Source organism: Meleagris gallopavo, chromosome 12 (assembly GCF_905368555.1).
Source record: "Meleagris gallopavo chromosome 12, MGAL_WU_HG_1.1, whole genome shotgun sequence".
Lineage (NCBI taxonomy): Eukaryota > Metazoa > Chordata > Aves > Galliformes > Phasianidae > Meleagris > Meleagris gallopavo.
Window position 1 is genome coordinate 643305 of NC_139415.1, and position 22610 is coordinate 665914.

General features: G+C 54.4%; 4 protein-coding genes across 12 annotated transcripts; 1 reads left to right on the plus strand and 3 right to left on the minus strand.

Annotated features, from left to right (window-relative positions):
• Window positions 1-29: 29 nt before the first annotated feature.
• Window positions 30-1811, minus strand: SNX22 (sorting nexin 22). 5 transcript variants are annotated; one of them, XM_010717142.4, is made up of 6 exons: window positions 1401-1811; window positions 1011-1079; window positions 804-908; window positions 638-732; window positions 481-554; window positions 30-384 (listed from the first exon to the last, which is right to left on the minus strand). In XM_010717142.4, exons 1-6 carry the CDS (start codon window positions 1467-1469, stop codon window positions 281-283), a joined length of 516 nt encoding a protein of 171 aa, XP_010715444.1. In that variant the 5' UTR covers window positions 1470-1811; the 3' UTR covers window positions 30-280. The 5 variants fall into 5 exon arrangements, with proteins under 5 accessions (XP_010715444.1, XP_010715443.1, XP_010715442.1 ...); XM_010717141.4 differs by having other exon boundaries at window positions 1011-1094; XM_010717140.4 differs by having other exon boundaries at window positions 1011-1100.
• A 151-nt stretch (window positions 1812-1962) lies between these two features.
• On the minus strand, window positions 1963-12788 carry SNX1 (sorting nexin 1). Of its 2 annotated transcripts, XM_003209309.5 has the most exons (15): window positions 12602-12787; window positions 11515-11617; window positions 10498-10634; window positions 9220-9286; window positions 8397-8440; window positions 7355-7496; window positions 6753-6831; window positions 5954-6029; window positions 5282-5395; window positions 5050-5143; window positions 4332-4537; window positions 3143-3286; window positions 2951-3031; window positions 2621-2692; window positions 1963-2365 (listed from the first exon to the last, which is right to left on the minus strand). In XM_003209309.5, exons 1-15 carry the CDS (start codon window positions 12734-12736, stop codon window positions 2315-2317), a joined length of 1545 nt encoding a protein of 514 aa, XP_003209357.1. In that variant the 5' UTR covers window positions 12737-12787; the 3' UTR covers window positions 1963-2314. The 2 variants fall into 2 exon arrangements, with proteins under 2 accessions (XP_003209357.1, XP_085089914.1); XM_085233788.1 differs by lacking the exon at window positions 2951-3031 and having other exon boundaries at window positions 12602-12788.
• Window positions 12789-14066: 1278 nt separating this feature from the next.
• On the minus strand, window positions 14067-20094 carry PATL2 (PAT1 homolog 2). 3 transcript variants are annotated; one of them, XM_085233520.1, is made up of 19 exons: window positions 19896-20094; window positions 19688-19790; window positions 19368-19534; window positions 18947-19015; window positions 18798-18863; window positions 18523-18690; window positions 18279-18362; window positions 17730-17884; window positions 17331-17414; window positions 17109-17247; window positions 16826-16946; window positions 16656-16753; window positions 16317-16361; window positions 16032-16165; window positions 15637-15796; window positions 15131-15271; window positions 14953-15050; window positions 14725-14874; window positions 14067-14353 (listed from the first exon to the last, which is right to left on the minus strand). In XM_085233520.1, exons 1-19 carry the CDS (start codon window positions 19917-19919, stop codon window positions 14314-14316), a joined length of 2046 nt encoding a protein of 681 aa, XP_085089646.1. In that variant the 5' UTR covers window positions 19920-20094; the 3' UTR covers window positions 14067-14313. The 3 variants fall into 3 exon arrangements, with proteins under 3 accessions (XP_085089646.1, XP_085089644.1, XP_085089645.1); XM_085233518.1 differs by having other exon boundaries at window positions 19239-19534; XM_085233519.1 differs by lacking the exon at window positions 18279-18362 and having other exon boundaries at window positions 19239-19534.
• Window positions 20095-20227: 133 nt separating this feature from the next.
• On the plus strand, window positions 20228-22371 carry B2M (beta-2-microglobulin). Of its 2 annotated transcripts, none has more exons than XM_085233524.1 (4): window positions 20228-20389; window positions 20497-20775; window positions 20904-20956; window positions 21908-22371. In XM_085233524.1, the coding sequence occupies exons 1-3, from the start codon at window positions 20317-20319 to the stop codon at window positions 20915-20917; spliced, it is 366 nt and encodes a 121-aa protein (XP_085089650.1). In that variant the 5' UTR covers window positions 20228-20316; the 3' UTR covers window positions 20918-20956; window positions 21908-22371. The 2 variants fall into 2 exon arrangements, with proteins under 2 accessions (XP_085089650.1, XP_085089649.1); XM_085233523.1 differs by having other exon boundaries at window positions 20904-20938.
• Window positions 22372-22610: the final 239 nt, after the last annotated feature.

Genomic DNA, 22610 nt, shown 5'->3' on the forward strand with positions numbered 1-22610 from the left:
CATTTATTTGGCAGAAACAGAGAGCCAGCTTTGGGCAGCACAGCCACAGTGGTTTATTGCTCCAAAGCCCAAACACCGAGGGGTTTTTTCCCAGTGAGGGTTCTGCCTCCAGGGACTCCTACAGCAATGCCATTGCAGGGCAGTGGCTAGCAGAGCTCCAGCTCTCCAAGGCACGTGGTGTTGGAGAATGCCACCGCAGCTCCCAGAAGGGCTTTGCCCACCTCCCGTGGAAGGTTTTACTGCCTTGGTGTGACACCACTGCTGTAGGTGGTGGGGGTGCTCAGGGGCCCAGCTGCCCCCGGGGCACAGCTGTGCAGGGTGGGCAGTGCCATGGGGTATAGAGGCCCTGCAGCACCCCGCTCAGCACGGCGTTGGGGAGCACATCTGCAGGGAGAGGCACGAGTGCAGCTTTGTGAAGCCCAGCAGCACAGAGTTCAATGCACAGGGGGACTGCAGGGCGACTCACATCCCACTCCTTACCCATGGCTGGTGGCCGTGTGTAGGGGTCAGTGCGGAAGCCAAGGACGGGCCGTTGGGAGGGCGAGCGGCTGACACTATGGCAGGAGAGGGATGTCAGTGGTCAGTGCCCAGCGGCCCCTGTTCTGCTCCCAACCCCCGGGGAGCCCCACAGACTCACACAGGGCTGCAGCCCTTGGGCTCTTGCTGGCTGCGTCGCACCTTCAGGAAGTCCAGCACATCCTGGGGTAGTTCCTCATTGTGGCACAGGACACCCTGCGGTGGGGGCAGGGGGGGTGTGGGCACACCTGGGGCACGTTTGCTGCTGCCAGCCCCCTGTGTCTCACCTGGATGTAGAGCTCCAGGCCCTGCCGGCGCTGCTCCAGCACCTTGGGCACCCAGTTGGGGACGCGCCGCGGGGGGAAGTCGGGCACCTTGCAGCTCTTCTTGATCTGGGGCAGAGCAGGGGGTGTGGGTGCCTTGGCCACCACTGTGGGTCCCCAGGGAAGGCCCCTGGCTGCAGACCCCTTGCCCCGCTGGCCCCAGGTCCTCACCCGCTTGTGCAGTGCCTGGAACTCGCTGTAACGCTTCGCCACCGTGTGCCGCCGGCCATTGCACAGCACCTCCACCAGGAACACCTGCACCTGCTCATCCTCACCCTCATCTTTCCAGGGCAGGAGCCCCAAACTGCCCCATGGGGCACGTAGGAGCCCACAGGGCAGGGCAGGAGACAGGGGGGTGCAGGGACCAACGCATTGCCCCCCCCCCCCCCCCCCCCCCTTCATCAGAGTCAGCAAAGCCCCTGGAGAATGCGGGACCACCATGACCAGCACACGGGGCAGAAAGGGACCGCTGTCCCCAGGAATAGGTGGGGACCCTCGGGGACAGGCAGGGACCTCCACCACCACCCCAGGGTAGGCAGGGATCCCCGCAATGACCCTCACCGTGTGTGCCTTCTCAGGGCTGCGTGCCGTCACCTCTGGCTCCGCCGCAGGGATGGAGACTACAATCATCGCCCGCCACCGCTGCCAGCACCGGATGGCCACCCCGTCCTGCCCCGGCTGCTGGGGGCCGGGAGAGCCTTGGTGCTCTGCAGCCCGAAGGTAGCACAAGGATAAGAGGAAAGGAAAGTGGGAAGTCAGCACAAGCGTGCTTTTCCCTTTTCTTTCTGTCGCCTGTAAGACTCAGTATCAGTTTTGATCAGCGCTGCTGCAGCCCCAGACCAGTGTTAAGGCAGCCCCTTATCACAGGGACAGGGGAGCATCGCAGCCTCCTGCAGAGCAGCTCCAGCCCCGGGCTGAGCTCAAAGCCTAAAAACAGCAGGCGGGCCCTGATGAGAATCAGAGCTTAATCAACAGCCGGGACAGGTGGCTGGGCCGTGCCAAGGTCATGGGCCCCACGGTCACAACAAAGCCGCAGGCGGCACCACCTCCCTCGCATCCCTGCATCCTCTTCCCAGCAGCCCTGGCCCCTCCCTGCCGTCTCCCACAACACCACACGCCTGGCTGCCCTGATACAAGTTTTATTACATAGTTGTAATGGCACTGCAGGAGTAAGATAGTCGTAAGAGCCTTAAAACCCAGCCTGAAAAATATACATTTATAGTGTTGTTAACCCCCTTTACTCTTCACCTACTCAGGGCTGGCTGGAAAGCAGGAAACTCATTTCTCTTCAGTAAGAAAATATATGTTGCTAAATGAAAAATATACAGTTAGAAGAGTTACTGGCTTGTAAGCTGCTCGTTTGGGGGTTAAACTTCTACCAGCGCTCAACTGTTTAACTAGGGTTCATTCACGTGTAAAAGAGGTATAGTGTATAAAAAAGGCAAAGTTCAGGTATGCTCGCTGGCTTGGTCCAGTTAAGAAATGGCCTTGGCTTCAGGTAAGAATGCTTCCCAGTACTTCACCACCTGCGGAGAGGAGGAGAAAAGAGTCAGGAGCCAGCACAGCTCAAGTACATCATCAATGAGCTTTAAAATCAGCAGACTCGAGAGGGTTTTTAGGGGGTGAGGAGGAGCTTTTGCCCCTTCCAACACACACAGCTCTGCTGAGGCATCCCCTGAGGTACAACACTTAAAGAGCAGCCCTCTTGTTAGCAAGACTCCTCCACTGTGGGCTCAGGCTGAGCTCCAGGATGTGTAGGAGGGATGGCAGAGGGCACTCACTTGCTGCTGAGAGTTCAGTAACGTCTCCAGGTACTTTGTCACATGGTTTCTGAAGTCCTTGGATTTCTCCTTCTGCAAGACAACAGTTGCAGAAGTGAGCACAAAGCTGCAGCAACCACTAAAACCCTCATGTCTTTGTGGGGAGGACAAAACATCCTGATGATGGTTTGGAGGATCTCTGCAGCCTGCATGCTTTCTGCTCAGTAGAAAACCCCCCTTCAGCAGAAACCAGCTGCTCTGCAGTGCTGATGCCCCGTTCAAATACTTCTGCATTTGCAAATATCACCAACTGCTGGGAGAACTGCATGCTGATGGCTGGGGCTAACCTACCTCAAACCGTATTACTTCCTTGCGGATCACAGCAGAAATCCGTTCAAAGTCCCTTTCATACTGCGTCACACGAGACTCCCACTGCAGAGAGAGGAAGTGTGCAGTTTCCAGGGCTGGAAAGCTTTTTGCTCACTGTCTGAGTAGCTTCGCAAACCTGACTGCTCAAACTCAAGGGACCACAGCACGCCTCACCTCTGAGATCTCCTCCTTGGCCTGCTGCAGCTTGTCAGGTTTGTTAGCCCACAGCAGCCTGGCCTCCATCTCCCTCTTCTTCTGCAGCATGGTCTGGGCATCCTGCCACCGCTGCCAGGTCTTCATACGTTGGTCAAACGCTCCCTGAAAGGAAGAAGCAGAGGCTGGGCTGGCACGTTCCCAGACAAGCATGGGGCTGTACCCTCTGCCACCTCACTGATGGCCACATCTGAGGTTACATGAGGGTAACCACAGTGGCAGCACAAGCCAGAATATGGAGTGTCTTGCCTGCTGCTATACCAGGGAAAGGGCAGCTCTGAGGCATCCCTCAGTACGGGGCTCAGTTTATTCCTTCCATCAAGAACAGCCAGTGCAAGGAAACACCTTTGCTAGCTCCATACTGCCTCTCTTGCAGAGCAGTGACCACAAGTCACAGCAAAGCACTCCAGCACCTGCCAGACAGTATTTTTGTGAGCCACCAGCCCAAGCAAGGAAGAGCTATCACATTTCTGAATGCATCCAGCCAGATAGTGGGGAAGAGCTAGAAGAGCAGAAAGCAGCATGTGGCAGCCTGGCCAGAAGGACAGAGCAGCCAAGAGGCAGGCAAAGGCTGAGGCAACATTATATCTTCTTCCAAGAACATGCCTACCTCCAGCACTATCAGTGGTCTTGGTCCTCTGCAGCACCCATCATATCTCCCCATACCAACCAGGCTGCATTTTGGCCTCTGTAGTCTCCAACTAGGGCAGGAACAAATCATCCTGCCAGACTGGAAAATCACCTGGAACTTGTTTTATTCAGCCTCCAGCACACAAGCCTGCATATCAGGCAGGCAGACTTCAAGACCCAATCTACTTACTCTACTTACAACACAGATCAGAGGTTACCAGCTTACAATCCCTGCAGCAGCTGCAGCCTTCTTCCCTGGAGGGGCCAAGACCACCTATAAGCCATGAACTTGACCCATATCCCCTCTGGAGAACAAGGGCACAGCCAGATCTCACCTACCCTATATTCCTGATCCAGCAGCATGTTTGCTTTCTGCTTGGAAAGACCAGAGATGCCATGCTCTCTGCTTGCACTCACAGGACCAGCTACCTCCTGGCACACCTTAGCCTAAAATCTATGCTAAGACCAGTGGTTCTGCCCTAGAGGTTGGCTCTGAGGATTGCCCTAGAGGAGTGCTTACCCTTACAACTGAGAGGAGGCGGATGTAGTCTCCCAGGAGCTCAGCCAGGATGAAGAAGTCATTGTTAGCCTGTTCCTGGTGCAGCTGTTCAATCTTCTCTTCCACCTCAGCCAGCTGGGACAGTGCTCGGGACAGGGCCGTGTTGTCCTCGGAGCTCCCCAGCATGGCCAGACTCTTTGCAAACTGTGCTGTATTCAATGCTAGCTCTAGTGAATGGAATAAGAGAGTCAGCTGTGGGCTTTGCTACATCGGGTGCTCCACAAAGAAAGCCCTGGCCTACAGTTCAGCCCTGGGAGCTGCTTTTCTGTAGCCCCAGGAGACATTAGCTAGCAGAGCCAGTGCCACCTGAGAGCTGGTGGCTTCTATGAGACATGGGGAACCCCAGCCAGGAAGAGGGAAACAGCAGTGGGAGAACAGGCACAAGTTTGCAGATGTCAGCAAAACATGCAAAGGGAAACATCCTTGCTCCCTGGCAGAGGACAGCATGGCATTAGTAACAAGATCAGCTCTGGTCTGGTTCATTACAGCAGCTTTCAGCCACCAGGCTCACATCCCAAGTCTGTACCATCTGAGAGAAATTGTGACATTATCATTTTTACTTCTGTCTCCCAGGACAAAGAGGCAAAGAGTCTTATAGCAAGAAAGCACTGCTGTATCTTTTCACAAGGCTTAACTCTTACAGTCCAAGCTACACAGCAAGTAAAACCAAGCTCGTTACCTTTCCTGTGGTTCACTAGTGTTTCTACAACAGCATGCAGCTTCCGTAGCCGCTGCTCCTCACACTCCACCTCCTGCAGCTTCTCCTCGAACCACTGAAATGGACAGACCCAGAGTTGCTTCCTACATTATCTGCACAGCCGCAGAGCTGCCATATACCCCTCCCCAAAAATGTGAGCTGGTGGGAACACGCAGCAAGGACAAGGACAGCCCAGAGACATCCAAATACTTACTATGTCTAATTCATTCATCTTAATGGTCATTTTACTGACAGCATCAGTTGCTTTGTTGAACATCTTCAGTATTCCTGCTCCACTCAGGGCCTGGGTGCCTATTGCTCTTGGCAGCTATAGAGAAACAGAAAAGTTTGCTTTGCCAGGAGATAAGAGTCACTGTGAGAGCGGTACTGATAATACCCGTGTCCTGATGTGCTTCCATGAAGTCTGTTCCTACACCAAAGCCCTCTGGCACAGCATTAGGCAGATGCTAAGATTTGCACCATCATATTCTCCTCAGAGGTGCAGGGACCACACTGGCCACACAGGTTGGCAGAGAGTCAGCACTTCCATATCATTTGGGCATCAGGCTCCGGTCCCCCCTTACCTCCAGACAGAAGCTACACTCTCATCATGGGTTTCAGAATAAAGACAACCCCCGCTCTCAATGTGTGCCCCCATCGTGGTGAAGCAAGCTTGGCCACAGCTTGTTATCAGCATACGGTGCTTAGATATGCACTGATGAACAGAAGACGTCCTGTTCTCCTCATCACTGGTTAAGAGCTCTTACAGGATCCTGCTGCTTCTCACCGAGCTCTGAAGCACCATGCCCCCTTAACTTCTTGTGCACTGCACTGCTTCCCTCTGCACCCCCAGGTATTCGCAGCCACCTCAGTCCACCCTACTGACCTCCTCCTTTTCCAAGAACTCCCTAACATCCGGGTCCTGCAACATGGTTGGATGGCTGACAACTCTCTGTAGGTACCTGTGGAGAAGAAACACAGTACAAGTTACCTCTGCTGAAGCCTGGCTCCAAGCCACCTTGGTGAGCTGCAGCACACACAGGTCAGCTGCGACACACTTGTTTGCTCAGAAATAGCAGCTCAGGAGCTGAAGTCAGACCCAGCAAGGTGTTCTCATCCTCCCATCAAGAGTCCTCCCTCCCTGGGGACTCCAGTGAGACAAGTTTGCACCTGCACCAATATTCACTACGCCAAGGTTACTTGATACAGTAACTGATGAAGATTCAGTCTTAAATTCCTTTGTGATGACACTTCAGAGGCTGAAGCTGGAGGTCATTGGCATACTGTTGCTAACTACAGCAGTTAACAGGGGTGGCAGAGCGAAGGCCACTGGTGGCTGCACAGTTAAAGATGCGTTAAATAGAGAGGGAATTATTTCTCACCTGATCTGCACTGTTTGTACTCTACTTAGCATCCGGATTTTTGGGCTCCTGAGACAGATCAGTTTTCTCCCTGCCTTGTCAGAGTTCAGCCAGATTTGGATGAGCACCAGCAAGAGTTTTTTGAAGCAGAAGATAGTTTTAGAGTCAACTCTTGCAGCTGCAACTCTTCAGTGGCCTCCAGGTTCCCTCTAAGCCTAGAAGCAGACTGCTTTTCTCACACAGGGAGAAGACTGCAGCCAGTCTGACCTTCCTGAGGTCCCTTGCTTGGTTCAGGCATGAGGGGATAGCTGTTGGGATCTGTACCTCTCTAGAGCAGCCCGTCTCTTTTCTAGGAACTCTGCAGAGGAGGAGTCTTCTTTCCCAACTTTCACTTTGGTCATTCCTAGCACAGAAGGTAGGTGCAATTAATGAGTGGCCTCAAACTGAATGCACAAGGTAGCAAGGTCTGTCACAAAGCATACAGACTATCGCGGTGACAAGAGAGAAATCTGACCTTGCATCAGAAGAGCTACTTGGAAAATTAACATCTGCTTACACCTACATCTAGCAGAAATCTACATCCAGAAACAAGGCACTGCGATACCAAACGAGACTGGAATGGTTACAGGTCTGGACCCAAGCGAACAGAGCAATTCTGTGACAGTGCAGCGATTTCACTCTTCTCCAAGAGAATGCAGAGCCACTCATCAACTCTAACAAGGCTTAACGCCCAGAGCTCCAAGCAGGGAGCCAACAGAGTTCAGTTGTGTCACAGAACTCAGATTATTTTAATGCACCTACTTTCTCTTACTGCTCTGCAGCTTCCCTCTCAGCTTGGAGGTTGCAGGCAGACCCATCCTTTTGGGCACAAGGCTCAAATCAGAAGGACCAGATCTCGAGCAGCGCTCTGCACCTCCACCACTCACCTATGAGACTCTTCTCAGGCGGTGGAGGCACGATGAACCCATTGTGGGCATGCTTCTCCAACAACTTCTCATAGAGACCCAGAAAGTCACTGAACCTCCTTTTCACTGAGAACTGCTTGCTCCTGAACATTGGCATGCTCGTCTGTGGGAAGAGATGAGACTCAGGTCAAACTCATCCAGGGAAGCTTGCCCATGCATACACGTGTGCACCATCACTTCTGGGGATGGCAACAGGTCATCCTGAGCTCTGTGGGATTTGAGGAATACATCGGGCTGAACTGAGCAAGCCCTGGCCCAGATTTTCAGCAAATCTCCCGGCAGCTCTCCTAGGGCTGAACAGCAGCATTAATACCAGTAACAGAGCAGGCTGCCTAAGCCCTGCTCATTGCCTAATCCCACCATCCCTTCTCCCCACAGGAACAGGGATTGCTGTCAGGTTACACATCAGGCTGCAGGGGCCATCAGCAGATTTTGACTGTAGCTGCCAGCTTTGCTCTGCAGACACCAAATCTCCCAGTCCCTGCCACACAACCACAGCTTTGCACTGCAAGATGCAGTGCCTGCAGGCCAACAGCTGCTGGACAGACAGCTAGGAAAGGCTTTTCAGAAAGCACAGAGATGGGTCCCAAAGCAGGGAAGCAGCTGCAGAAAGCTTGATGTCTTGTGACTAGCCCCAGAGAACAGGTCCTGACAAGAGACTTGTTGGGAAAAGTTGCGTGCAGGTGAGCTTAATCTGAAATGACTACCAGCACAGAACCACTAGGAACAGTCCCAGCACCTGGGGCTCTCCCTAGCAGGCGACCTTCCTGCTGCTCATTCCAACGCTGAGCAGAGATATCAGCTGAAAAGGTCTTCTTCCAAATAGATGCAAACCTATTTCAGAGCTAGGCTCATCCTCTGATCTGTAAGGTTGGATTATAACTCATGAAGTCTTGTAGATTCAAGGCCTCCCATCTATTTAGGTCACCACTAGCTTGACATGAAAAGGAAAGGCCAGTCCAGCTGCCTTAGACTGGGAAAAAAAATGATGAGTTTGACATACCTGTGTTGATACTTTGTAGGCTACATATGCATTCATGCCATCCCCTGTGGAAAGCAAAACCAAGGCATTAGCACAAGGTTGGCCTTTTGCATCATCACCTGGAGGCTTTGGTGACCGCAAAGCACCAGGTTCCAGCAATCCCCTGACCTCTGCAAGCCTCAGTGATTCTGATCTGAGCCCTGAGTCTGCATACAGACTCTCAGGCAGCATCTTTCTGCAGAACCCTGGAGCCCTGCCCACCAGGCATTTCCCCAACCTAGCTGCTCAGCCCTCCTTTTCCTTCCCAAGGCAGCCAATGCTGACAATCAGATGCTTGTTACACTGACAGCTCTGGGGCTAACTCCATGCATCTGCTCGCCATGTCACAATTCAGCGGCTGTGCGGCACATGAAGCAGTCCATTCAGAGGATGCAAGTCAGACGGCCCCTGGCTGCCTGTGGTTTGATTCTGGGACATCACAGCCAGCCTTTTCTCCAGCTAATACAGAAACCGCTTGTCTGGGGAGAGGAGGGTTTACCTCATAGCTCAAGCAAAGGGCATCCTCACAAGTCAGACACTGCCCCAATGCACCTTAGAAGTGCACTGATTAGAAGTCAGTGCACCCCCCAGCTACAGAAGCCGTGAGCTGGCTGGGATCAGACGGGTTCCCTGTGGACTGCCTTCGGCTGGTTAACTTGCTCTAATCCCCACTTCCAACAGAGAGAAAGCTTCTTGCTTCTCATTGCTCCACAGCTGCCAGGGAAGGTGCCAAAGCATGGGACAGCATATTTGATTTCAGGTTAAGGCAGTTTCACCTCTTCCCTGCCAGCCATACACGACTTACCAACTTTCTCCGGGTCACTCACTCCTACAGTCAGCTCAAATTTGTCCTCCTGTTCCTCTTCTTCCAGCTGTTTGAAGTAAGCACGTAAGGACAGCAAATTGGAACTAGAAATCCAGGCTTCCGTACACAAAGTCCCATATGCTATAGAGTGCTTGTCACACTGCCAAGGCATCTTTGGTATTTCAGTCTGGTCAAGGCAATGCTATGAAGCTCTTGGGATCCACACTTGTTTTAAGGCTGCACGTTCCAACCATCCCGGATTGGATTTGTCTCTACAGCAATGCTATCTGCACAGACTAGTGCACAAACTGCTCATCACTAAGGCAGAACTCTGCCAAGCCCAACCTCAGACCAGCTCTGCACAAAGTAATTTCCTCTGGGCTCTTTTACATAATTTCAATTCTCACCTGGAACAGGTGAAGATACTGAACATATGCAGGAGGCAAATTACACTGTGCAGGGATGGAGAACTGTGACAGCAACTGGCAGACCCAGCCTGAACCCTGACGGTCAGAGGCAGCAAAAACAACAGTACTGCCTCTGAAAGGCCACTGGAGCTTCAGGCTTGCTTGAAAAGCATTACAGTTCCTCATTAGTAAGGTGAAAGTAAAGCATCTGCCCCACACAGCCTCTTGTTTAAGAACCTGAAGGTGAGAGATTCACAATTCACCAATCAGCTCAGCGTTCTGCCCAGGTTCTGTGTTGCTTTGCTTGAGCCAGTTTGAAGCCAGCCTGCAACAATGACAGTACTGCAGAGTCCTCGTGACCTCTGGCTGCTTGAGGGGCAGAAGAGGAGCTCTCTGCTTGTCACCAAAATAGTATTCATTTCTCAACAGGAAAAGGATACAGAATTAGGCAGAGCTCCGCTTAACTGGGCTTGGCAACCAGACCACAAGTTCCACTTAAAAAATCTGAGTTCTCAAGTCACCCAGGAGACTTTTTTTAAATCCACATGAGAGCAGTTCCACCACCTAGCCCCATCTGTGGCAACAGAGGGAGCTAGAACTCTCAATCAGAGCTCAGACCCTCAGGTCAGCCCCTCGCTCTCAGCACTGCAAGCAGCCTGCATCACACCATGCTTCCACAAGAGCAAGGCTCACCTGAGCCCCACTTCAAGCCCCAGACTGACAGCCCGAGATAAAGCCAGGGCATCCAATATGCCAATTACATTAATTACATCATTAGATGCAGGTTCCCATCTAAGTAAACAGACAGGTTCCTGTCAATTACAGTCCCAAAACCAGCAGGGCAACTTGGAAAGCTGAGAGCAGTTCTCACCTCCTCATTGCTCTTTGGAGGGTTTCTAGAAGAAGGGCTTGCAGCTACTTCTAATGAGGGGGCAGGATTGGATGCTTTGGCCAGTTCCTTCTTCTGGTTGTTCTGCGTGCTGTCTAGAGACAACTCTACAGTGGCATCTGTCAAAAGAAGTTGGCAAGGGTCAGCCTCTCTACATTGGGTTTCTAAAAACGTCAGCATTTTCAGAGAGGCACACGGAACCTAGGCAGCAACAACAATAATCAGCATTAAAGAAACACAGGGAAGACATCTGTATGTACTGGGAAGAGCACAACGTCATACAGCTTTGCTGCAGTAAGGGCATTTGATCAACTCAGCTGAACATTTTGTTAATGGAAACTTACTCTAGAGAGGCAGACAGGAGTTCCTTGCTGTGTGCTAGCAGCAGCTGCATACTACAAAAAGCTACAGACAAACTGAATTTTAACACTGCATGTAGACTGGCTCCTTTCCAGGACACTCATCCACCCGAGGAAGTCAAAGCTTCCACCTGTTACCAGATATCTCCAGAACTGACTTTCAGATGCCTCTGCCAGAGGTTTCATGCTCAGCCAAGGAACAGGATTGCTGGGTAAGGTCCAACCCTCCTTACTTCCCCCCACAGAGGGGTGTTACATTCCCTGTTCCTGGGGAATACCACATCTCTGCTAGACATACCTCCTCTATCTGCACAGAGGGAGGAAAAGTTAGAAAACCTTTCAGGTGTAGAAGGACACACTGCCTTGTAGTTTAATAAAAGCCCACTTTTAGGCCTCTTCAGCTTCCAGGCAGTTAATCCTGCCGCATGATTAAGTGAGAGACCTGGAGGAGGCTACAGGACCTTCCCAAACACACCACAAGTATTCAGCGCTCCCAGAGCACAACACAAGCTTGAGAGATAAGGAGTTGTGATAGTCCAGAGCAAGCAGCCTAAGCACAGGCAAATCATGGCTAGAACACAGATGACTCTAAGCTCACAGTTCAGAAAGCATCAGTAAGTGCTCAGAGATGCAGACTCACCTGCAAATAGGTCCTGATCATCTTGCTCTACACGAACCCCGTTCTCTTTGGAGCTGTTGTTCACAGGAAGAAGCAATTCCCTTTTTGGTGCCGAGGGTTTGCTCTTTAAAACAATTAAAAGGACACAAACACAGTCATTAATGCTGGGGAGGTCTAGACGCTGCCACGCAGGGTCACCACTACAAACCCAGCACGCACAGTGGCCAGAGGCTGCTTCCCTTCCAGTGCCCTTCACAATCCTGGTTGAGTACACAGATTGCAACAGCTCTCAATAGCCCTGGGAGACCCAACCCTTCTGTTTGCACACTGGCAGCAGCACCACTCAGGCCAAGCGAGCAGCACCAGGGAGCCTCGGGTGAGCGTGCCAACACAAGACCCCTTGTAAAAGCCAAGATTTTGCTGCTGGTGGTGCAGACCTGTGGCAATTCACTTTTTTAAGAGGCACCCAATCCTCCATCTCACAGCCCAACCAACAAACAGGAGTGCCGTGTGTGGGGTCATTCAGATCCTCTGCTCCCACACAGGAGCTGTGGAGAAGCTCCCAAGCCAGTAAGAAGCTCTCTGCAGACAAGGTAAGGTGGGTGCTGAAGTTTCCCTGATGAGCCTCAAATGCTGAAGAGAGCTATCTATCCTTGGGTTCTCAGTCTGCCTTAGTTTCTAAGAACACAGAAGTACCACGCCCTGCTCTCCACTTCTTGCTATAAGAGAACCGCAGCCTCCTTCAGAGCAGCCCATAACAGCGCCCAGCACCTCTGGCACACGAACCACTGGGGCCGCTGTCGCTCCTCAGGCCTCCAGCCCGGCACTCAGCACAGGGACGGACCCCGAGCTGACAGCTCTACCCCCACAGCTGCACGAGGAGCGCTGTGCTCAAGAGGACAGCACCGAGCATTAGTTATGACAGCTGCTCGAACAACCAAGTTAAGCGCCCGATAAGCGGCTTTAGCCGAGCAGCGCTGTTCCCTGCTCGGGGAGGCGCGATCCGCACCAAGGCCTGCGGCCCCCCGGCTCAGCAGGCCCCAAACACCCCTGAGCGCGGAGCAAAGCGGGCCCCACCGCGCCCCGGCGCTTCCCCCTCCACACTCACGGTGCCGGCGAAGATGTCCTCCCCCTCCGTATCGCTGTCGGCGGCGTCGCCGTCGGCGGAGGACGGTGGGAAGGGCGGGGGCAAGTGCGGCCCCGGGGAGGGGGAGCGGGAGCCGCCGGCACCGCCTGACGCCATCTCCGCGCCGCCGCTTCCGCCCGCGACAGGCGAGACCGGAAGTCCCGCCGCTACTTAAAGCGTGAGGGCGGAGCTTGGGGGCGGGCGGAGCCTCGCGATTGGGCACAGCCGGCTGTCGGCCAGCAGGGGGAGCCAATGAGAGACGCCGGGCGGCTCGGAAGGCCCGTCGACGTGCGTGCCGTTATCTGCCGTCTTGCAGCCCGGTGCCTCTGCTGGAGTGGTGAAAATCACGGCCGAAGGGCGAAAAGAGCCCTGCACCGAGCACGGCCTTCGTGGCTTCAAGCTGCCCCTGTGCCTCCTTACCTCCCCCACCCCCGCTCGGGCTGCGCTCTGCAGGGAACAGAGAGCAACACGTTGCCTCCTCATCTCGGAAGCCTTGCTGCCGTCCTCCTTTGTGCCACGAGGCAAAGACTTTATCAGAGCTCTGAAGCTGCTTTTGGGTCTTCAGTTTTGACCTCTCTTCGTGCTACAAACAGCCAGATGCATCAATACAGGCATCCTGAACTATTTTTGACGTGCCAGTTATCCAAGTGCATGAGACAGATGCCCTCCAGAGGGACCCAGGCAGGCTGAGCCACGGGCTCAGGAGAACCTCATTGGGGGTTCAACAAAGCCAAGTGCAAGGTGTGCATCCGGGTCATGGAACACCTATCAGCACAAGCTGGGGGTGTAAGGATGGAGCACAGCCCTGCCAAAAACGACCTGGGGATGGCAGCGGGCAGTGAGCCAGCAGTGTGCCCTCACAGCCCAGAAGTCTGCAATTCTATGTCGCCGCCCCATAGGATTAGGAGAAATGCCACTATACAGCTAGAAGTCAGGCAGCCACCACCAAGATAACTAAACCCTAAGATATTATAGCTAGACACCCCTTGGTCCTAGAGGCAGACCTGGGAGTAAGCTTGTGACAGTCGTAGTCATATTTAAATAACAGAAAGATGATGCTGTAAACTCCAAGGTGTTCCATCATGACACCTTCAAGCCCTCAGCATAAGAGGGGCTTTGTCTTCAGCCATGTGTTCAGACTGCAATTCCTGTGCACACAGATACCCCACTGTGTCCCCTCCTGTGTGCAGACCTTTCCCCATTCTCTGCTCATCTCCTCCCTGCCACTCAGATCCATGCAAGCTCTTGACCCTCCACCGCTTCCACATCCATTTTCATCACTGCCTTTTTCCTTCGATTCTCTTTAGCTTCCTTCTGGGTTTTCCCTGTTTTTTCTGCACTCTTGGATCCTCTCTGTCCCCAACTTGGGTCTCCAGGCCCGTGCTCCAGCAATGCCTCTATCAGATCCAGGTTACTCGCACACAGCAGAGGCCACCAACAGGAGCTCCAAGCGCTTGTTAATCACCTTTTTATTTTATTTCAAGTGCTATACACACTCACCCCCTGCAGGTGCTCCCAGCGCCCCAGTGCAGAGTGGCCTCAGCACCTGCCAAGCGCTGCTGCAAGGTGTGAGGCCAAAATAAGTTACCCACATTCCCAGCCAGCACACAGCTCACCCAAAGTGCCCAGCACCCGAGTTGTGGTTGCTTCAAAACTCAAAGTCCTTGCATTGGGCCCTGTCTCACTCTCAGGGCCTAGCATGGCATGGGAGCCTCTGCCGACAGTGGGGAGCACCTGTGAAGAAGGAGCAAGGTTGAAGTATCAGGTTTGTCACATCACACTGGTGCCAGCCACCAGGAGCCTACCTGCCCAGCCACCACTAGAGCTTGCCCAGCCAGACTGCAGTGGGGATTCCCCAGCTTTCTGCCCCCACTTTTATTCATCCCAGAAAGATGCACACAGAGCACATCAGATCTGCTCAAGTCAAAGCAAGCACCACAAGCTTGACAGCACTAGGGACCATCATGGGGGCAAATTGCTCTGTGTGGACTTGTGTCCTCCAGCATAGTGGGGGTCTGCAGACTTGCATATCTACCACTTCTCTTCCCAGAGATCTGGTCCCAACAGAGCCCTTTCTCTACAAGGCAGCACCAGGCAGTACTCACTCCATCTTGGCCTCCAGGTGGTGGACAGTCTGCTTGTCCAGGTAGCGGCAGAAGAGTGAGAGGAGATTGCTGGGCAAAAAGAGTGGCTCCACCAGCAAAGCCTTGGGCACTTGTGACAGCTCCCGAGCAACCAGGAATACGGTGTCTGTCCTGGGGACACCAAAGGGACAGTGAGTACCGCGTTGGTCAGCCAACCCCAGCCATGCTTATGAGGTCCCATCTCCTCACCATGTCTCGAAGTCCCCCATGTGTGGCTCCAGTGGTGTCTCAGAGGACAACAGTCCCTCACCACGGCTCAGCAGGGAGTAGAGCAAGGAGATGCCAAACTGTGGGGATACATCAGGAATTGCATCATAGCTGCCTGTCCATCTGTGGTGCCTTTTGGATAGTGGGGATACCAACTTACCTGGTTCTTCAAGGCCATAGTGAGTGGAAGCTCGGCAGACTCAGGCAGGGTCCTGGTCATCTCCTGCAGGACCTCAATGAGCCTGCTGAAGGTCATCCTGCCCACCACCTCATTCAAAGGGCCGTAGAGTAGGGGGAGAGACTGGGCAGGGCAAAGGGGAGAGCAGGGATCTGAGACTGCTTGACCCACAGCAGTCCCATCCCCATCCTTGACTCCTAGCCCTAATGCCTATACCCCACGTTCAGGGGTTAGAGGTGGTGCAGGGACCACCACACATCCTAGGGATACATGTCCACCAGAACTACCTTAACACCTCCTGGCAACTTTCCTCCTTCTCCACTTCAACAGGGGAACCAAAGCTCTGAGCTTACTCTTCATAGGCCCTCTTCCCATGTCAACCCAACCATCCTCCCAGCCTTGCTGAGACCTAGCAAGATAGCCAGCTCCAGGAAAAGAGATAGAAGAAAGCAACCCAGCACCCCCTGCCCCAGAGTGGAGGTGCTCGCCTCATCTGGCGCATCCTTCTTCATGAGGAAGGGCAGGTGGTGAGTGATGGTCAGCAGGATCTTCTCTGCTTGCTCTGGGGCCAGGTGGGGCAGCAGCCGTGCTGTGAGCTTCTTGCCTTTCCGAACACACAAGACCTGCAGGAACTCATCCTCTGCCTCCCTAGGGAGGAAGGCTCCCATTGACACAAACGCTGAGAGACTTCTGCCCATTTAGGAGATGAACTGACATCTCCCTCACTCCCACACATCTTCAGTGGAGGACAAGGTTTGTAGATAGGGGCACCACAAATTATGGTGACATGCAGAGGACAGAATCCCATTACATATGATTACAGGGAACACAGCTAGGACCAGGGGCACGCTGCCCACTCCTACTTCACCACAGCATATCTTACTCCTCACTGCTGCAGGCTCTGATATTCAGGGCCTGGTAGATCCGTCCCACTTCCTGGGTCTTGTGCTCCTGCTCTTCTGTGGCTAAGGACATCTTCCGCTGCATCTCCTCCACCTCCAGCAGTTGCAGAAACAGCTAAAGAAATGCCAAGGGATAAGTGGCCAGCTTGGAGCATTTGCTGAATGTTCAAAACCCCCCACATCCAAGCAGACCTCCCCCACAGAGCTCCTTGGACAAGCCTCTGCTCCATCCTAGCATGCCACAAAGCATGGCCGCAGCCACTCACCCTCTCAATCCTGTGCAGCGCTCGAAGTCGGTGGCTCCCCGCAGCCTTCAGGAGGGGAGAAAGGAAGGCACAGTTACAGCCAGCACCAGACACCGCTGCCAGCACAGCTCTGGGCCAGCTGTTCCCTGGGGATCAAAGTGGCTTCAGGACAAAGACCAACCCTGCACAGCGGCCACAGCCATCACCGGCTGTCCCATCCCACCCTGTTGATCCCATAAAACTGACACCCAGCCCTACTGCATGCCCCATCCAACACCCAGAGCCAGGATAGCTCCTATCACTCCTAAACTTCTAAAGACATGGAAGGAAGCTTGGAGCCCGGTGTTCCCTTCCACCTACCTCCTCAACCAGGGCATGGTGCACAGCATCGATGGCCCGCCGGGGGCTGTAGCAAGTGGATACAGCGACCTGGCCCAGCGAGCCAGCAATGCGCACCACTGGAAGAGAGCAGGAGCGTGGTAAAAGTATGTCCCATGCCCCATATCCCAGCCCCAGCAACAGTCCCTCACCAGAATTGTAGGTCTCCACTTTCTGGATGAATGGTGTCACCAGCTTGGGGGGCTCCTGCTTATTGCGTCCACCCAGCAGCTCTTCCTCTGCCTGCTTGCGCTCCAGCCGGTGGTAGTAGGTCTGCAGGCAGCCAGAAGGACAACATAGGACCATCCGAGTTCCTCTGCCCCATTCCTGCACAGGGCTCAGCACCTCAAGCCCCTGCATCTTCCAGCTCCCTCAGGTGTGAATGCGTAGCTCCAAGGAGCTGGGTGACCACAGGACCCCACAGAAGCAGCTCACCTGGTAGTAATAATCATCATCCAAGTTCTCACTCTGCAGCTGGATCATCTCCACCTTGACAACCCAGTCCTTCTCCTTGCAGGTCATCAGCCCAGCACAAGGGTCAGCTTTAGGGGACCACAGCTTCTTGGGGGAGACACTGTCACAGGGAAGATCACAGCCTAATGTGAGCACTCAGAGCCCCCCCTGAGGCACCCCCAAGTTCTCCTGTAAAGCCCATACCTCTGCAATGTCCCACCCTGCTGCTGCCGCTGGGTCAGGATGCGCTGGTGCTGTGGGTGCAGCTGAGTGAGGTGGCTGGGCACACTGCAAAAGGACAATGAGGACTGAAGACAATACAGTAGCTCCAATGCATCTCTTGACAGACCTTTGGGACACCACTCGGACAGGTCTTGGCTGAGTGCCACAAGGGCCACCAGTTCCCTTGACCTTCAGACAATGGATGGTGACATGCCCATGGCTGTCCATCATGGCCTCACCCAGACCAGATGTCTCCTCACCATCACAACCACAGCTCAGCTCCCACACTTGAGCCACCCCCACGAAGCTACCAGCTTCTACAAGGGCTGCAGCACCCCTCCCCCATCCCCAGGCAGGCACCCCACACGCCATCCCTGCTACCTGAGGTTGAGCTGGCCACTGGTGGAGGGGCTGAAGAAGACAGAGGAATCCAGAGAATGAGACATTGGGCCGAAGTGCATGGTGAGAGACCGTGGTGGAGTGCCAATGTTGGGCGACAGGGGACTGAAAGGGCCTGGAGACATATAACCTGCAGACTGGAAAGGAAGGGAAAAGTGGTCAGATGGCAGGACACCCTGCTGTCTCCACCTGGAGGGATGGCTGGGCTCTACCAAAGCCACATTCTGTGCTCCCATATTTGGGCAAAGCAAGGGTACTCTAATGTTATGCTACTGCCTGGTGCAGCCCAAATCCATCAAAGGTGCTCCAACGTGCTACCAAACAGGCCCAGTGCAAGAACATCAGGATAAATGTATTTAAAAAGCAACAGCTACAACCATTCCCATCAAAGATAAAGAAGAGTGCCTAGGATGAAACTGAGCTGCAAAGGCTGCCACTTGGGAGAGATGCTGAGAAGTGCTCGGAAGTGTCTTCCAGGACATAGCACCATCTGTGGGGTTAGTGGTGGTGGCCAACAGCTCTCTCCATTACCTGGCTGGAAGCAAAGAAAGAAGAGGCTCTTCGGGGTGGTGGGAAGGGCCGAGGAGAGGATGTGGAGCACGGTATCAGAGGTTGCTGCAGGAATAAGATGTTACTGGGATCAGCCAGGCACAGCCACAAATCCCAGCCTGGTAGTAGGTCCCATAGAACATAGAAGCATCTCAGAGCTTGGGACAGCTTCTGGGAGCAGGGAAGGCAGAGGAAGGGCAAAACAAGAGTTTCTGAAAACCTGTACCTGCTGGAGGAAGTGCTGTGGGAAAGACTTGGGGGACATCCCTCTGAAGTCAGGGCGCTTGTGCCGTGGGGAACCTACATACCCCCTCTGTACAGGGGAGCCGAGGAAGTCAAGGGCCATGTTGGTGGCAGTAGGTGGCCTCTCCAGGACCTGCAGGATGGCTTTGTCCTGTGGGAGGAGGAGGAGGTAGATGAAGGAAATGGAGCCTTGACAGCTCAGCACCATAAGGGACACACGCACCATAAGGGACACACAGGGAAAGCCCAAGGACACACCTCTAGCATGTGATGGGGTGGAATGCTGCTGGGGCAGGAGCCCCATGCCATGGGGTCCATTGCCAGCTGGAAGACAAACAGAGATCAGCACAGGGAGAGAAGCAGGAGACACTCAGTCTCTGCTACTAATGAGGAAGGAATGTTTTTACCATATCCTCTTGGCCAAATTCTGCCCAGTTGGAGCCAATCCTGCTGTCCAGCACCGCTGAGTCCTGGCTCTGAGTGCAAAGAGGACAGTTAGTGATGTACACTTTGCAAAAGCACCACGGGCATGACCTTGTTACCTCCCAGAACCACCCGTTGCCCCACATTGGACACAGTCCACAGTACAAAGATGGAGAAAGGAGCAGCAGGATCACACCACCTGCTTGACTCTGCTTGGGCACTGGGGGACCCCAGGGATTTCACTCAGGGTCCCCTCCCACCCCAACCAGGCATCACCTCCAGTGTAGGCTTGCTCTGTACAGCTCTCATTACTGCTGGGTCTCCCAAGTCGTTGGGTTCCTCCTCATCCTCCTGTTCCTCAACTCCCTGCTCTTCATCTTCTGCCTCCTCCTCCTCAGAGCCCACCTGCTCAGCCTCTGGCTCCGTCCCACCTTCACCCTGGAGCTCTCCCTGCTCCTCTGTTGGTGGCTGCCCCTCCACCACTTGGGGCTGTTCCTCAGGCTCCAACAGCTCAGGGCTCCTCTCTGGAGGCACCGGGATTTTGGCGGCATCCTCCTCGGTGGAGTCAGGGTCTTGACGGAAGAAGCAGAGCACACTGAGGGCATACAGATGCCGCCACCCCCCAGCTCAGCCCCTGCTGAGGACCACCTTCTTCACTGCCCCCACCATCTTCTGCCCTACAGGTGCTGGCGGTCAGCCCAAATCTGAGCTCCTTCTGACCTTACCCAGCCCAAACGTCATCTCATTGTACAGGTCGAGCTCCTCGTCTTCCTCGGCCATCTCCTCCAGCAGAGGAGCATCCTCCACCAGCAGGTAGTCCTCGAGGATCTGAGGGAAGAAAGAGGCGGCAGCGGGGACACCGGTAGGCTTCAGAGCGAACGCAGCGGCAGCACGGACAGCCTCGTGTCAGGGCAGGGCGGGGCGGGCACTCACCACGGGCTCGCCGCCCTCCGCCATGACGCGGCCCCGCCACCCCCGCCGCCCTCTACGGGGCCGCGCTGCCCCGCCCGCCGCCTTTTACGGTTTCCCGCGCTGCCGCTGCCGCGCACGCGCCGTGCTTCATGGCACCGCCCACCGACGCAGTGCGCATGCGCAGCGCCCCTCCCCACAAGTTAGGCCACGCCCATCCGCTTTCGGGAAAGAGAAAGCGAAAGCGAAAACCGTGCTCCTGCCGTGCGCAGGCGCCGTGGGCCGCCCCGCTCCGGCTCGGTAACCTCTACACCTCCGCTCTGCCCGGAGACCGGTGACGCGGCGGGCTTAGCGCGCCGCCATTGGCTGCAGTCCAGGCGGGCGTAAGCGAGCGGCGGGCGGGGCCATTCCCCGAGAAGCGCAGAGCGGAGCGGACGGCGGAGCCATGGGGAAGGCGGCGGCGGCGGCGGCGATGCTGGTGGCCCTGGTGGCCCTGCTCGGGCTGGCGCAGGCCGATCGTGAGTACCGGGGCCGGGCGGGAGCGCGGGCGCGGGGTGCTGATCCCTCCTTTGGGGTCGCTCCCCGTGCGGGGCTCCCCCCGCTCAGCACCCCCATGTCCCCGCAGTGACTCCCAAGGTACAGGTGTACTCCCGCTTCCCCGCCTCCGCGGGCACCAAGAATGTCCTCAACTGCTTCGCGGCCGGCTTCCACCCGCCCAAGATCTCCATCACGCTGATGAAGGACGGCGTGCCCATGGAGGGCGCGCAGTACTCCGACATGTCCTTCAACGACGACTGGAGTTTTCAGCGCCTGGTGTACGCCGACTTCACGCCCAGCAGCGACGCCGTCTACACGTGCAAGGTGGACCACGAGACCCTGAAGGAGCCGCAGGTCTACAAGTGGGGTATGGCTGCCTCCTCCTCCTCTCCGTGCTGCAGGCCCCGGCCCCGAGGGCCGTTCCGGCGGTGCTGAGCGCCCGTGGCCCTGAGCCCCGTCGTTCTGGGCCCTGACGTCGCTTCTTTCTCTCCTTAGATCCCGAATTCTGAGCTGTGCCCACCGTGAGCACGGTGAGTGACGTCCTGCGGGTAAGGGCAGGCCCCCTAAATAGCTCATAGAGCCAACAAGCAGGATGAACAACTAAAACGATCCCTTGTGTTCCCACTGACAGCTAACAGGGCTGTTGTGAAGCTCTGTCTGCTTAATATTACAACCAGTGCTCATCCACACCCAGCCTAGGAGAGCCCTGCTTTTCCTCCCAGAAGAAAGCAGTCCCTTGGAGCAGAGCTCTTTGGCACATCTGCCAGGCACCAATATGAGCTGTTACTGCCTGTTTCAGTGTTTTTCCTCCCCACCAGCCAGGAGAATGGCATCATGGGTCTGGAAGTTCCCCTGCTTGGAAATCCCCTGCACCTCAGGGAAGGCAGGATGGTTAGCCTGCGGTGGGCATGGCAGGAAATGGGAGTCAGCCTGGTGTGAATAGCGCGCCCAACCCATGATGGAGAAAACTGCAGAGATGTGGAATAGCTGAAAGAATTGCAGTGCAGCTTGAAACTGAAACTCCTTTGCTGAGAACTCTGCTTGAGGCTGGTTAAATATTGACGGTGGGAGCTGAGCCTTTTCCAGGAATGTTCCCTCCCAGCTAGCTCGGGGAACAAACATTTTTAGGCTGAGTCATGGGTCATGAGTCACGTGAACTTTAAGATGGGGCAGGAAGGGAACTCTTGGGCTTTCCTTCTTGAGATGCAGAAGGATCACAGTGCTTTACCTGCCACTGTTTTCCAAAATCCTTTTGAGCTCTTCCTGCAAAGGCTGGGAGGGGTGTTGATATTCAGGAACGGGAGAAAATAGGGGTGAGGTGAGCAGGGGAGGAAGAAGGGTATTCTTAATTAGCAGCACAAAAGCCTGTAATACTGAGAGGTTGGAAAGGCTTGAAAGCTAAAAAATGGTTGCATTGGAAGAACAGGTTCTTAAAAAATAATTAGGCAGTTGAAGCAGTGCACAGAGCGACTGATATCAGTCTCCTCTCTCCCATGCAGGTCTGAAGAATTCTGCATTCCAAGTGGAAATGAGCTTGAGCTTTTGTCCTTTCTTTGCATCGCACTTCTGGGTAGGATGGCAAAGAGCAAGCATCTTCATCACGAAATTCCTTCTTTTAGGATGCTCCTCCTAGGGTTAGCAGCAGTGCTCTGAAATCTGTGTACCTGGAAAAGCGTGGGGGGATGGGGGGGGTGGGAAATGGGGGGGGGGGGGGTGCTGCCTTGCAGCCTTTAGGCAAGTGGCAGATGTTTTGCAGCTACGGAGATGCTGTTGAAGATATCCCGACCTATTGCTTAGGATGAAGGAAGATGCAAAGCAAGCTGGTTGGGATTGGAATTGTGAAAATTTATAATGCAAATTCATGCCTTTGAAACTTGTGCATAACTCTGCAAATTCACAACTCTGAAACCTGTGCATTCTCAGGAAAGGAAAATAATTAATAGCAATAAATCAGTAAAGCCTACTCTGTAACAGCTGTTCTCTATAAACAATTGCTGGAGCTTGTGTTAAAGTATCTTTGACTTGGAGCAGTATTCTATCTTGACTTACCTGAGCACATAGCTCTCAGTATCTGCACTGCCAATTAGCTCTGTTGGAGCTCTTCACCGGTGTGAATTGTACACAAGTTTTACCTAATAAAACCAGAAAAGATTAAATGATGATTTTCAGGGCACAGTGAGCTGCCTGGGGAGGCATTACCCA